This window comes from Triticum aestivum, chromosome 2A, assembly GCF_018294505.1.
Source record: "Triticum aestivum cultivar Chinese Spring chromosome 2A, IWGSC CS RefSeq v2.1, whole genome shotgun sequence".
NCBI lineage: Eukaryota > Viridiplantae > Streptophyta > Magnoliopsida > Poales > Poaceae > Triticum > Triticum aestivum.
Genome location: NC_057797.1, coordinates 694674544 through 694690739, shown reverse-complemented (window position 1 = coordinate 694690739; position 16196 = coordinate 694674544). Strand labels below are relative to the sequence as shown.

General features: G+C 43.4%; 1 protein-coding gene across 1 annotated transcript; it reads right to left on the bottom strand.

The window, feature by feature from the left end:
* Window positions 1–14285: 14285 nt before the first annotated feature.
* LOC123185997 (putative lipid-transfer protein DIR1) lies at window positions 14286–14922 on the bottom strand. Its single transcript, XM_044597799.1, has one exon. The coding sequence runs from the start codon at window positions 14858–14860 to the stop codon at window positions 14543–14545; it is 318 nt and encodes a 105-aa protein (XP_044453734.1). The 5' UTR covers window positions 14861–14922; the 3' UTR covers window positions 14286–14542.
* Window positions 14923–16196: the final 1274 nt, after the last annotated feature.

The following is a 16196-nucleotide window of genomic DNA, read 5'->3' as shown; positions in this document are numbered from 1 at the left end:
AATTGCTTGAGGACAACCAAGGGTTTAAGCTTGGGGGAGTTGATACGTCTCCGACGTATCAACTTTTCCAAACACTTTTGCCCTTGTTTTGGACTCTAAGTTTTATGATTTGAATGAAACTAACCCGGACTGAAGCTGTTTTCAGCAGAATTGCCATGGTGTTGTTTTATGTGCAGAAAACAAATATTCTCAGAATGACCTGAAACTCCATGGAACATCTCAGAAAAAATAATAAAAAATCCTCGCCAAAGATGAAGACCAGGGGGCCCACACCCTGTCCACGAGGGTGGGGGGCGCCCCCCTCTAGGGCGCGCCCCCTACCTCATGGCCCCCCTGGATGCCCTCCGACGCCAACTCCAACTCTATATATTTGCTTCCGGAGAGAAAAAACCAGGAAGAAGAAATCATCGCGTTTTACGATACGGAGCCGCCGCCAAGCCCTAAAACCTCCCGGGAGAGCTGATCTGGAGTCCGTTCGGGGCTCCGGAGAGGGGGATTCATCGCCGTCATCATCATCAACCATCCTCCATCACCAATTTCATGATGCTCACCGCCGTGCGTGAGTAATTCCATCGTAGGCTTGCTGGACGGTGATGAGTTGGATGAGATTTATCATGTAATCGAGTTAGTTTTGTTAGGGTTTGATCCCTAGTATCCATTATGTTCTGAGATTGATGTTGATATGACTTTGCTATGCTTAATGCTTGTCACTAGGGCCCGAGTGCCATGATTTCAGATCTGAACATATTATGTTTTCATGAATATATGTGAGTTCTTGATCCTATCTTGCAAGTCTATAGTCACCTACTATGTGTTATGATCCGGCAACCCTGAAGTGACAATAATTGAGACCACTCCCGATGATGACCATAGTTTGAGGAGTTCATGTATTCACTATGTGCTAATGCTTTGTTCGGTTCTCTATTAAAAGGAGGCCTTAATATCCCTTAGTTTCCGATAGGATCCCACTGCCACGGGAGGGTAGAACAAAAGATGTCATGCAAGTTCTTTTCCATAAGCACGTATGACTATATACGAAATACATGCCTACATTATATTGATGAATTGGAGCTGGTTCTGTGTCACCCTATGTTATGACTGTTACATGATGAACCGCATCCGGCATAATTATCCATCACTGATCCGGTGCCTACGAGTTTTCCATATACTGGCTTACGCTTATTTACTTTTCCCGCTGCTACTGTTACAATCACTAGAAAATACCAAAAACATTACTTTTGCTGTCTTTACTTTTGTTGCCGCTACCACCACTATCATATTACTTTGCTACTAAACACTTTGCTGCAGATATTAAGTTTCCAGGTGTGGTTGAATTGACAACGCAACTGCTAATACTTGAGAATATTCTTTGGCTCCCCTTGTGTCGAATCAATAAATTTGGGTTGAATACTCTACCCTCGAAAGCTGTTGCGATCCCCTATACTTGTGGGTTATCACTAATCTTGCACCCTAAAAAAAGAAAAAGAGTTGCAGTCTTGTCCAGGTTGACGTTGTAAAAGGCTAGGAGAAAATCAATGATAGAATGTCGAATACACTAGAAGAATCGGTTTAAATCCCACGTGAATGCGGCAACAGTAGTGTTCGAAACACAACAATTTATAGTAATTTTCCATGAAATAGGATACCACACATTCTTGTGCTTCAAACACGATAATGGCAATCTGCACAACACAGCACACTGAAACAGACTGACTCGCTCTAAGACACAGGAGCTTTAATTAGTGCAACACTTCAGCATTCTTTGCTTTGAGACATCGATTGAACTCTAGATACATGTCTAGTTAGCAAAATGCATTAGGATGGAAAATTCCTAAAGGAGTCCATCTCCACATGGTCATCCAAGGAAGGTTACTTCTCATAGAAATCCAAGGGAAGTCCGTGCAGTCGCAAATCCCGATGCTTCTCAGTTGTAGGATGTATGTGGATTTCAACGACACTGAAAAAGAAATTCTACTAAGTGCTCCATCTCAGAGTCATTGCTCCATCTCTCTCTTCCCACACTTAAATAGGAACATTGTGTGATCCAACAACTATGTGATAGATGCTTTCACGCCATTCAATACTGCCATGTGAGCACATGGCATGGACATTTTCGTATAGATGAGCAGTTATTGTTGTGAGTGTCCTCAGTGAAGTACCTCACCAATTAGGATTATCGGACCTTCAAACTGAAACCACCTAGCAAGTAGTGAGTTGTGCTAGCGCGTATGTTTGATTATGCAAATCAGAAGTCCTGCTATTCCTCCTAGTATTCGAGCACATGTCCGTTTACTAGTTCCTGGTAGGATGATTCCCGGGATCACCTAGAAATTCCGAATGAATTGTGATGTTATATGTTTGCTAATAAGTACATAGTTAAATTTTGGAGATTTGTCTGGAAGCCAGAAAGTTTTCGTTGAAGTCCATTGGCTGATTATTGCCCTGCACCGCTGCGGCCTCAACCGCAGCGCAGCACCTCCATGTCGTCATGCCGTTGTGTGTCGTTGAAGCCGCCACCACGCAGGTCCTCCGCGGCTTCCTCACCGTGCCGCCGCAGCCACCGCGGCCTCCTCGCCGTGTTACGCACCTCCATAGACCGACACACGGCCCGGAACATCGCGTAGCCGCCGGCGAACTCCGCACCGCCGGCACGCCTCCGGCTAGGAGAACGACACCCGAGATAACCAAGCTCATGATTCCAATTGTTGGCGCAAATCCGGAAACTATACGCACAAGATAACCCAACTCGAGCACGAACTCAAAGCAATGGCGACGAACGCCGCGGCCGTGAACCGGCCTGTATCTTTGCAACCTTTATTCACTGGGTTTGGGACATACCGGCGCTTGGTGGCACGTACCACACCGTGCTGATCAATACACAGGGCTGGAGTCTTTATACGCGGGCGCTCACCCGACGCACGGCCAAGCCATCCACCCTGATCCAGGACGTGGCCAACTACTTCACTAACGGAGGCTGCATGCAACCTCCATCAGCTACGTGCGCGTACTAACTAATATGACCGATTCACTCAGCCATATCTCAACTAACTAACAAACTTTCATCTCAAGATTACTACTAACAGTTTGATTATATATATGCAACTAACGTTTTTGCTCCCCACTCTCTGTACCTCAAACTCTAGTTGTACATGGCGTTGAAGACTTTGGATAAGTAGCTGAGCTGCGCGAATGTGAAAGTTGAGCAGCTGCTAGAGAAGGTAAAGAAACTGGAACACATCTTAGAGAGGGGAGATCATGCGGTAGGAGCAATTGTAGAGGGTCTCCAGAGCATGCACCTCGCCGAGGATCATTAGACCTCCAAACCAAAACCACCTAGCAATTAGTGAGCTGTGGCGGCGTAGATGTTGTGTTTGATTATGCAAATCATGACTCATGCCTTTCTCTCTCTCGAAATAGGCTTCCGCCTTGCTTTATAAATAAAACAACCAACCAGTCCGCGCACCAAGTAGCAACATACTGATATAAATAGTCTCTTGGAGCCACAACACAAGGAAGCCCAAACAAACATAGGAGAAAAGCATAAAAAAGACCATCAAGTGGTCATCACATCAAGGGGGTCCTGGAGAAGTTAGTCGACGCGCCGAGGCCTGTAGTGCCTCCAGCATCTGCCCCAGGCACACCTGGTCCCGTTGCCTAGCCAGTAGGTGCCAGTGATGACTCGAGCCTTTCCTGCCAGCATTTGAGCCTGGCAGGATGCTTCTTCAATTGAACAAACTGAAATGCTACTTTAAAAGCCCGAGAAGTGTTGTGTCAGTACATTGGATAATGCTAAAGACATGTGTGTTTTCAAAAGATAGAGGTTGAATGTAAATTACTCTTACAATACTCCTAATTTATACATAGATACAAAATCACAAACTATAAAGAAAAATATTTCTAAGGGCCTCAATGGTTTAGAAGAATTTCATCAAATTTTGTATGATTTTTTCTGCTAGAGATTGTTGGTTTGTAGGATCTAGATATGATTTTTTTATGGTATCTGCATGTATTTGAAAGATAAAAAATACTAGTCTCACTGAAATTCCACTCTATTTTTGTGACAACTATGCCGTAAGCCTAGTCCTTTAGGAATTAATGTATATTTTTCTACAATGTAACCAAGCAATTTATATCACAATTCTACCGGTTTCCTATATCTGCTTTTTTAGAATCATAAGAAACATGGAAGCCCTCAATATAAATTCAGCAGTGTCTGGTTTTTTCACACAATGTATGAAATCAAGTGTTAATCTTGCAACCCCCAAAAGAAAAGGAGTTGCAGTCTTGTCCGGTTGACGTTCGTAATTCTGAGAGAAAGTTAAGGGTAGAATCAATTTAAATCTCATGACGAATGCAGTGACAGTAGTGTTCGAAACGATATAGTGCTTCAAACATGATAATTGCAATGTGCACATCACAGCACACATATTCTGACTCGCACCAAGACGCACGCAGCAGGATCGTTAAGCAGTGTGGCACTTCACCCTCCATCGCTTCAAGACAGCAATTCAATTCTAGATACGTGCCTAGTTAACAAAATGTACTAGAATGGCAAATTCCTAAAGGAGTCCATCTCCACCTGGCCATCTTGGCAAGGTTACTTTGCATATCAAGCCAATCACGTGTAGTCATAAATCCTGGTGGTTCCCAGTCCTAGCTAGGGTGTATGTGGATTTCAACGACGCTAAAAAAGCAATTCTAACTAAGCGCAAAACTTGAGTACATTGTGGCATGCTAAAATGAACCTAGCAACAACTAAGCTCTACTCCTTAGTCGACACACGATGGTTAGTTTATGAATAGTTACTCCATCTCTGTTCTCGCACTTAAATAGGAATATTGTGTGGTGCAACATCCATGTGATGGATGCTTTCATGCAATTCAATACTGCCATATGAGCACATGGGCATTTTTATTGTTTGTTGGTGACTTGGTGTCCCTCTTTCAGCAGTAGCTCCCCCGTTATAAATTTTGCCTGTATCAACTAACGTTCACAGTGTGGTTCCTCTCAGTGAGCACATAGAGGGTCACCAGAGCATGCACCTTGCCAAGGATCATCAGACCTCCAAATCGAAACTACCTAGCAAGTAGTGAGCTTTAGTGGCATAGTTCTATTATGCAAATATAGAGCCCTGCCTTTCTTGCTAGTATTCTAGCGCATGTCTATTTACTTGTTCTTCGCAGGATGATTCCCGGGATCACCTTGAAATTCTGAACGGACTGCGGTGCTATATGCATGCTTTCTTATACATAGTTACATTTTGGAGATTTCTCTAGAAGGCAGAGAAGTGTTGTGGCACTCCGTTGGATACTATGAGGTGTGCATGTTTTCTAAAGATTACCATTGACTGTAGTTTCTTTAATCGTAGATAGATGTGAAATCACAACTCTATAAAGAAAACTAGCCGCACAAATACACGGGTGTCTTGATAGTTGATTACAGAATTACCTAGGAGTGATAGTCACAAAGGTTATTTGCTGTGATGGTTCTCACTAGTATTGATCTGGTTATATACAGCTCGTCCAGGTTTAGTTACACATCAAGAGATGGTGGATAATGAAGAGTGAAGTCTGTAGACCTTGTACATTCTAGCACTAAGCCATAATGCTAGACATTACAACACATGTTAGATAGCACTAACTGGATACAACTAACAATGACCAATAAGAAAAATATGCCACGATCCACATCTACTTTTTCACTAAAAACATGCAACTTGTGGACACAAAGAACACCACTATAATTAAGATATTAAATTCATGGGACAACATGCCAAGTACTTGCCATCCTTACACTTCCATTATAACATGCATACTATTTTACCAAGATCTTATGAGATAATCACACTTCCAATCACACAACATTAAGACCGAGAGCACAATGTCTTTTCAAGTGCTCCTCCACTTATTTAGCCATGCATATAAGTGCTCATGCAGATGTAGAGCAACCGACGCCTAGATACTTATAGGTAGTACATCTGATCATCACGAGCAGTTGTTGGGCAAGATGAGACCACACTTGCTAAGCAGCACCATGGCGTGGTTTGCGTCGATGTGGTACATTCTCAGCCATATACCGGCGATGCCTTTGTAGCGACAAATGTATGATAGGTTGGCCTTCCCAAGCGCGGCACAACACTCAGCCGATGGGCTGTCCGTCGGGTTATTCACTGCCGCTGTGGGTTGGCAAAGTTTGAATTCATCATTCGACATGCCACGGACGCCATGAACACCCTCTAGTGCGGCTAGGGACAACACCATGACAAGCAACAATATTGCAGCCAATGCCTGTTACTTAGTCATGGATGCTAGTATTGTTTATTGTTTCTGGTGGATTGCTAGTGAAGATTTTGGTCTTAGCTAGGTCTTACTTTGGGAATGTGTGGAGTGAATTACAAAAAACCACCACATTGACGCATAGATTTGCAGAAAACACTGGTTTACGAATTTGTGCTAGAAACCACTGATTATTGGCCTAATCTTTTGCAGAAAACACTGATCACTCTCTGTGAGCATTTTAACCATGATTATGACATATGGGTCCCGCAAAAACTGACATGGCATAATGGTTGGTCCTTGGTATTTTTACATAGGCACCCTTGGAAAAAAAACGCAATCAGCTCCTGCTTGCGCGCCGCTGCGTCCGCATCATGCCGGCGTTAGCTGGGTCAGCGCGCGGCTGCTGCTGCTTGCGCGCCGCCGCACGGCTCCACTGCTGCTTGTGCTGCTCCACTGCTTGTCATGCTCCATATCGAACGCAATCTGACACTGCTGCTGCTTGCGCGTGCGGCTGTTGCTGGTCCGCTGCTGCTGCTTCCGCGTCGCTACGCCGACACTGCTGCTCCCGTGTGCCGCTGCTGCTTCTGCGTCGCCGCTCTGCCGCCGCTACTCCTGCTGCTTGCGCACCGCCACATTACTGCTGCTACTTCCGGGCTGCCGCGCCGTTGCTGCTTGCTCCGCTGCTGCTGCTCGCGCGCCGCCATACCGCTGCTTGATCCGGTGCTCCGCGCCGCCGCACATGTCCGTGCTGTGGGCCGCCACCGCTGCTTGCTCTGGTGCAGGCCCTGGATCCCGACGACCATGAGGGCGAGGACTTGCGGCGGCGGTTGGACCTCGCCGACGTCAAGGGCGCACCTTCTATTCTCTCTGGATCGGGGTGGGGAGGGAGAGTTGTTTCTGGGAGGGAGTCTTTTAAAAAAAAGACCAGTCATTAAATGTGGGACCCACATGTCATAATTGTCATTAAAATGGTCTAAGTCATCAGTCAGTGTTTTCTGCAAAAGATTAGGTCAAGAATCAGTAGTTTCTGACACAAATTCGTAAACCAGTGTTTTCTGCAAACCTATGCGTCAATGTGATGTTTTTTTTTGCAATTCACTCGAATGTGTGCGATGAATGTTTGGTGTATGGCTCTATTTATAGAGGCAAGCCTCTATGTTCATGAAGTGTGTATTTTGCATGAAGGAAGAACTTAGGCGCACTAAGTGCTACCCACTTGTAGAAGCACTATCGCCTCATATCATGTAAATAATCTACACTTGAACTCACTGTTAAACGATAACGACTATACTATAGTTGGCAACAAAGAAATGCAATGAAGCAAAACTAATGATTCTTTTGAAAGATTGGTGCAAAGATCTCCATAAAGCAACATGAGGAGTACGCCGCAAAGACCAGTTCTTCACAATGATAAAAAGTGATTCTGGTTAATCACTAGACAAGGACGTTCGCTAGCTAGCTTGAATGAAGCATTGAACACTCCAACTAACTGGATGCATGCACCAAATGTAGCTTGAGATATTTTCTTCAGACCACAGAGTAATCAGATTGATATATCTTGGTGTGGTGCTATATTTTGCCGATTTAATCCAGTTATGCTGTCAGGCGAATACGTAGACACAACGCATTACAGATTGCGGCGGGGGTGGAAGGCGAGCTCAACATGGGTTTGGGGGCATGGCGTTAGTCTGTGGTGGTCGAACTAGGGTGGCACGCCGGCAGCTCGACCATTACTGCAGGAAGCGAGCAGGTCCTCACTTTTCCCAAGACTTGCCCCTCTTGTCGAGCCGAGCACCGGTCGCCGCCACTCCTCGGTCCGCCACCATCCTCCTCCCGGGCGAGTGCCGCCACTCCTCAGCCCGCCGGACCAGCGATGTCACCCTTCTCCCTCCGACCAAGCCGCCAGCTTCGGGAGGAGACCACAAGATGCGGAGAGTTGTAAGCCCACTGCTCCTCGACGGCGGAAAGCGACGTATCTGTTCCCTCCTCCCCCTTGGCAGCGCAGCAGGTAGACAAAGCTGCCCCCTCCGAGCTCGAACGGCTCTTCGCGATGAGGCAAAATTAACAAATTTGACCTATGAACGAAATCAAATCACAGAATGAACTGCCCGTGAAACTATTTCAGGCAATTGACCTTTTTGTGTGACGCCCGACACGAAGGCGCCACACTACACTGTACAACGCCTCACAGATAGGCGCTACACGCCTGGCCAGCGTCGCATCCGTGTGATCCGAAAATTACTAAGTCAATGTGCAGCGCCTGATAGTTAGGCGCTACACTAGTGCAACCACTAGTGCTGCGCCTGAGAGCTAGGCGCCACACTATACAGTGCAGCGCCTAACTCTTAGGCTCTGCACAATGACTTAGCAATTTTTAGGCAGTCTGGGATGCAACGCTGGCCAAGCGTGTAGCGCCTATCTATAAGGCGTTGCATAGTGTAGTGTGGCGCCTTCATGTCAGGCGTCACACAAAAAGGTCAGCCGCGTGAAATAGTTTCACGGGCAGTTTATTCTGTGATTTGATTTCGTCCACAGGTCAACACGGTGACGGCTCGCTTCGTCCCTTTTGACTACTGATTTTTTTCAGCATCAAATTGATTCACCCGTCATATCGTTTCTTGCTCCTTCGAACTTATTGTATGAATCATGCGTCGACCAGCTGTTCTGTTTCCATGAATTACCAGCGACTACTCAACTGCGTTCTACATAAAAGATCTTGCTGCCATAAATTCATATAGGGTACAAAAAAATATGTGTACAACCTTGGATATTGGGATTAATTGAGATGCTCTTGCAGATGCAGAGGCCGGGGTATATCCTCCTTTTCAATAAAATAAAATAAAAAGAATTGAGATGCTCTCATCTAACTTAAGTTTGTAATTCATATCTTGTGGTAGGTTACTTCACACATCGTGACCAGCTTAACAGCTCAGTTGTTGATGTTTGTGTTTGCTACATCTTCGAATTAATTCAGTGTTCAATAATAATGACAGAGTCCACCAAGATGCCAGAAAAGGCTGATTGTTCATCAATTTAAAGCGGCGTGGTACTCTTAGTTATGAGCTATCTGGGATGAATTAAAAAATGTAATTCATTTGTGCATTCACCATCAATCAGGAAGACTATGACAATTTGATGAAGTCGCTACGGGAAAATGATCCTCCGCGGCCTTCCCTGATGCTGATGGTGTGCTTCCTTCCTTCTTGTTTACCATGTCTGTGCCTCGTGGTTTATGTACTACATTGCGTACCTCGATGCAAACTAGTAACGTTTTTGCTCCCCACTCTCTGTACCTCAAACTCTAGTTATACAGGGTGTTGAAGACTTCAGATAAGCTGCTGAGCTGCGCAAATGTGAAAGCTGAGCAGCTGCTTGAGAAGGTGGAGAAACTGGAGCATGTCTTAGAGAGGGGAGATCGCGTGGTGGGAGCAATTATAGAGGTTCTCCAGAGCATGGATATGTGTACTGTTGTGAGTGCCCTCCTTCAGTGAAGTAACTCCCCTATTATATGTTTTGCCTGTATCAATCAACGTTCATATTGTGGTTCCTCTTGATGACCACATTTGAGAAAGTCCTTGCATTTGGTGGGGGCAAATGTAGAGTGACCCTAGAGTACACACACCTCACCAAGGATTATCAGACCTCCAAATTGAAACCACCTAGCAAGTAATGAGTTGTGCTGGCGTAGACATTATGTTTGATTACCCAAATCAGGAGTCCTGCCTTTTCTGCTTGTATTCTAGCACATGTCATTTTACTAGTTCCTGGTATAAGATGGTTTCCGGGATCACCTCCAAATTTGGAACGAACTATTGTGCTATATGCTTGCTTACATACATAGTTACGTTTTAGAGATTCTGTAGAAGCCAGAGAGGTGTTGCGCAGTCCGTTGGATACCATAGGACGTGGATGTTTTTACAATATAAACATTAATTGCAGTTTATTTTAGTGCACATAGATGCAAAAATCACAAACTCAATGTAGAAAACTAGCTGCACAAATGGACAGTCGTCTTGATAATTGATTACAGAATTATTTAGGTGTGGCCAATGGGAAAAGAAGTTGTGATCGACATTTGCTTGTTCGATAGAAAACATGCAACCTTTTGATTTGATAGAAAATATGCAACTTTTTGACACGAACGACACCAATATAAGATATTAATTTCATGGGACAACATGCAAGGCACGTTTGCCATCCTTACACTTCCAGTATAACATGCATATACTATTTTATCAAGAGCTTAATGAGATAATCACACTTTCAAATTACACAACAACAATAAAACCGAGTAGCACAATGCCTTTTCAAGTGCTCCTCCACTTATTTAGCCATATATAAGTGTCGATGCCGATGTAGAGCAACCGACTCCTAGATGCTTATATGGGTAGTACATCCGATCATCACGAGCAGTTGTTGGGCATGGTGAGACCGCACTTGCCGGGCAGGGCCAAGGCGCGCTTTGCGTCGATGTAGTACATTCTCAGCCATATGCTGGCGATGCCTTTGTAGCGGCAAATGCATGATAAATTGGCCATCCTAAGTGCAGCACAACACTCAGCCGACGGATTCTCTGTCAGGTTATCCACTGCCGCCGCAGGCTAGCAAAGCTTGAATTCATCATTCGACATGCCGCAGACGCCATGAACACCCTCTAGTGCGGCGAGGGACACCACGATGAAAAGCAACAGGGTTGCAGCCAATGCATGTGACTTAGCCATGGCTGTTTGTACTATTATTTTGTATCTAGTGGATTGCTAGTGAATATTTTGGTCTTAGCTAGGCTTTACTTTGGGAATGTGTGAGATGAATGTTTGGTGTATGGCTCTATTTATAGGGGCAGTCTCTTTGTTCATGCAGTGTGTATTATGCATCAAGCAAGAGCTTAAGCGCGCCAAGTGCTGCCCACATGTAGAAGCACTATCTTCTTATCATGAAAAAAAAAATCTGCACTTGAACCCACTGTGAACGATAACGACTACCATAGTAGGGCACAGAGAAATGTAACGACACAAACTACTGATTTCTTTTGAAAGATTTGTGCAAAAATCTCTATAATGCAACATCAGTATGCCGCAAAACTATCATAGAAAGTGATTGTTCGATGTGCCCGACCACAAGCTTTTTCCATCCTTTAAAAAAAGTAAGCTTTTTGCAAAAGAAATACGGCTCATGATAACAGTTGAGAATTGAATTGTTTAACTGACCGATCGATTAAGACAGCCACTGAAATATCTATGGTATATGTTCCGCTGCCGAATTATAGGAATGACTTCATTAGCACTAAGCAAGTGTTTTGCCCCGTATCATGTGTTCACAAATATTTTGTGTTCGAAATGAGGTTGATGTGCTTATATATAGTTAATGAAACGAGATGACCTAGAAAAAAGAAACACCAATCTTGGCCAATGGCCATGTATTATATGTTCTGGATTTTTAATTTGAAAAATCCTTAGAACTCATGTATATGCACATATTACCGAGATAATAGTACATCGCATTTCCTCCCCGTGGAAAAGTAAACAAAAAGCACCTGCTCCTGGTCAATTAATTAGACAAGGACATCCGCTAGCTAGCTTGAAGCATTAAACCCTGCAACTAGATGCATGCATGCACCAACCGTAGCTTGTGGTATTTTCTTCAGACCATAGAGAAATCGGCTTGATCTTGGGCTGGTGCTAGCTTTTGCCGACTTAATCCACTAGTGTTATGAACAGGTAGAGACAACACATAACGTATTGCGGCGGGAGTGGAAGACGAGCTCAGCCAGGGCTTGTCGAGCATGATAACATTCCATGGCATAGATATTTGGCGGGGACGTCGACCGACACTCCAAATTAAATGAAAAGAGTCTATTGTTCATGCCAATAAGACATGTTTGTTGCCCACCATCACTTCCGATAAGCTACTGAGATGCGCGTATATGGAAGCTGAGCAGCTGTTCAGGAAGGTGGAATAACTGGGGCCCGTCTTAGAGAGGGGAGATCGTGCGGTGGGAGCAAAATTATAGAGGTTGTCCAGAGCATGCAACTCACCGGGGATCATCAGACCTCCAAATCGAAACCGCCTAGCAAGTAGTGATCTGTGGTGGCGTAGATGTTGTGTTCGATGATGCAAATCAGGAGTCCTGCCTTTCCTGCCAGCGTTCTAGCACCGGTCATTTACTAGTTTCAATTTCCTGGTAGGATGCTTCCTGAATTGAACAAACTGAAATGCTATTTTAAAAGCATGAGAAGTGTTGTGTCAGTCTAGGATAACACTAATGATGTGTGTATTTTCTAAAGATGGACATTAACTGTAATTTAATTCTATAATGCTCCTAATTCATCATAGATACAAAATCAACTATAAACAAAAATATATGTAAGGGCCTCAATGATTTAGAAGAATTTTGTAGGAATTTCGGAAGATTTTATTCCATAGGATTTTTTCGGCTAGAGCTTGTTGGTATGTAAGATTGAATTGTATATGATTTTTTATGGTCTAGTTCGCATGTAATTTCAAATAAAAAATTACACTAACCTCGTGGTAATTCTTCCCTATTTTTATGACAACTATGAAATGCACCTAGTCCTTTTGGAATGTATATTTTTTCTACAATGCAACCAAACAATACATCACAATTCTACCAGCTTCCTATTTCGGCATTTCTAGAATTGTTGGAAATAAGGAGGCCCTTAATAGAATTTAGCAGTGTCAATTTTCTTTCACATAATGTGTGAAATCAAGTGCTAATCTTGCACCCTAAAAAAGAAAAAGAGTTGCAGTCTTGTCCAGGTTGACGTTGTAAAAGGCGAGGAGAAAATCAATGGTAGAATGTCGAATACACTGGAAGAATCAGTTTAATTCCCACGTGAATGCGGCGACAGTAGTGTTCGAAACACACCAGTTTATAGTAAATTTCCATGAAATGGGATACCACATTCTTGTGCTTCAAACACGATAATGGCAATCTGCACAACACAACACACTGAAACAGACTGACTCGCTCTAAGACACAGGAGCTTTAATTAGTGCAACACTTCAGCATTCTTTGCTTTGAGACATAGATTCAACTCTAGATACATGTCTAGTTAGCAAAATGCACTAGGATGGAAAATTCCTAAAGGAGTCCATCTGTACATGGTCATCCAAGGAAGGTTACTTCTCGTAGAAATTCAAGAGAAGTCCGTGCAGTCGCAAATCCTGATGCTTCTCAGTCGCAGGATGTATGTGGATTTTAACGACACTGAAAAAGAAATTCTAACTAAGTGCAAAAGTTGTCTACATTGAATATGTGGCATGCTGAAATGAACCTAGCAACAACTAAGCTCTACCCCATGGCCGACAAATGATGGTTTCTCAGAGTCATTGCTCCATCTCTCTTCCCACACTTAAATAGGAACATTGCGTGACCCAACAACTATGTGATGGATGCTTTCACGCAATTCAATACTGCCATGTGAGCACATGGCATGGGCATTTTCGTATAGATGAGCAGCTATTGTTGTGAGTGTCCTCAGTGAAGAACCTCACCAATTAGGATTATCGGACCTTCAAACTGAAACCACCTAGCAAGTAGTGAGTTGTGCTAGCGCGTATGTTTGATTATGCAAATCAGGAGTCCTTCCTTTCCTGCTAATATTCAAGCACATGTCCGTTTACTAGTTCCTGGTATAGGATGCTTCCTGGGATCACCTAGAAATTCTGAATGAACTATGATGCTATATGTTTGCTAATAAGTACATAGTTAAATTTTGAAGATTTCTCTAGAAGCCGGAGAGTTTTTGTTGAAGTCCATTGGATACTATAAGACGTTCATGATTTCTAAAGATAAACATTGGCTGCATTTTCTTTTGTCATACATAGATGCAAAATCACAAACTCTATATAGAAAGCTAGCTGCACAAACGGACAATCTTCTTGATAGTTGATTATAGATTTATTTAAGAGTGACCAATAGGGAAAAATTGTGATCGACATTTACTTGTTCACTAGAAAACATGCAACTTTTTGACACGAACGACATCACTATAAGATATTAAATTCATGGGAATAACATACAAGGCACGTTTGCCATCCTTGCACTTCTAGTATAACATGCATATACTATTTTATCAAGAGCTTAATGAGATAATCCCACTGTGAAATCACAAAATAACAATAAGACCGAGTAGCACAATGCTTTTCCAAGTGCTCCACCACTTATTTAGTCATATATATGTGTCGATGAAGATGTAGAGCAACCGACTCCTAGATGCTTATATGGGTAGTACATCCGATCGTCACGAGCAGTTGTTGGGCACGGTGAGACCGCACTTGCCGGGCAGGGCCAAGGCGCGCTTTGCGTCGATGTGGTACTTTCTCAGCCATATGCCGGCGTTGCCTTTGTACCGACAGATGCATGATAGGTTGGCCTTCCCAAGCGCAGCACAACAATCAGCCGACGGACTGTCTGTCGGGTTATTCACTGCCGCCGCGGGCTGGCAAAGCTTGAATTCATCATTTGACATGCCGCAAACGCCATGAACACCCCCTAGTGCGGAGAGGGACACCGACATGACAAGCAACAATGCTGCAGCCAATGCATGTGCCTTAGCCATGGTTGGTACTGTTATTATGTTATCTAGCGGATTGCTAGAGGAGATTTTGGTCCTGGCTAGGTTTTGCTTTGGAAATACGTGAGATGAATGTTTGGTGTATGGCTCTATTTATATGGGGCAGGCCTATGTGTTCATGAAGTATGCACTTTGCATCAGGAAAGAACTTAGGCGCTCAAGTGCTGCTCACATGTAGAAGCACCATTTTCTTATCATGCAAAAAGAATCTGCACTTGAACCCAATGTTGAACGATAATGACTACCATACTTGGCAAAAAGATATGTAATGAAGCAAAACTACCGATTTCCACATCAAGAGTATGCTGCAAATTAAGACCAATTCTTCACAACGATAGAAAGTGATCCTTCGATTTGCTCACCCACAAGCTTTTTGCGTGCCTTTTTATTTATTTTTTACAAAAGAGAAACGGCTTGTGATAACATTTAAAAATTGAATTGTTTAACTGACCGATGATTAAGGCAAGCACCGAAATCTCTATGGGATATGCTGCGGTGCCGAATTAGACGAGTGACTTCACTAGCGCTAACCACTAGCAAGTGTTTTGTCAGTGTTCACATTTATTTTGTTTTCGAAAAGAGGTTGATATATGTTGTTAGTCAATGGAAAAAGATGGCCTATAACAAAGAAACAACAATCTTGGCCTATGCCTCTCTGATATACTCCCTCCGTTTTTATTTACTCCGCATATTAGTTTTGACCTGTGTCAAACTCTATAAAATTTGACCAAGATTATAGAAAACAATCTAGACTTTTAGAATAACAAATATATATGATGTGAAAATATATTCAATCGTGATTCTAATGGTATTGATTTGGACTTGTGGACGTTAATACCTTTTCGTATAAACTTGGTCAAAGTTCACAAAGTTTGACTTGAGACAAAGTTAATATGTGAAGCAAATAAAAACGAAGAGAGTACCATTATATGTTTTGGATTTTTAGTTTCGAAATCCTTAGAAGTAATGCATATGCACCTATTACTGAGACAGTACATTTCGTGTTCCCCACTTGGAAAATTAAACAAAAAGCGCCTGCTCCTGGTCAATTAGCTAGACAAGGACGCTCGCTAGCTTGAATGAAGCACTACACACTGAAAGTTTGCAACTGGGTGCATGCACCGACTGTAGCCTAAGATATTTTCTTCAGACCATAGAGAAACTGGGTGCTAGCTTTTGTCGACTTAATTCAGTACTGTAATGATGTTAGGCGAATAGCTAGGTAGCCACAACGCACGACTGATTACGGCGGGGGTGGAAGGCGAGCTCAGCCAGGTCTCGCTTAGTCGCTTATAGCATGATAACATCCCATGGCGTGGAT

What these genes read in the sequence shown, in the direction of transcription:
- LOC123185997 (XM_044597799.1), bottom strand. Translation starts at nt 14,860, where the DNA reads ATGGCTAAGGCACATGCATTGGCTGCAGCATTGTTGCTTGTCATGTCG.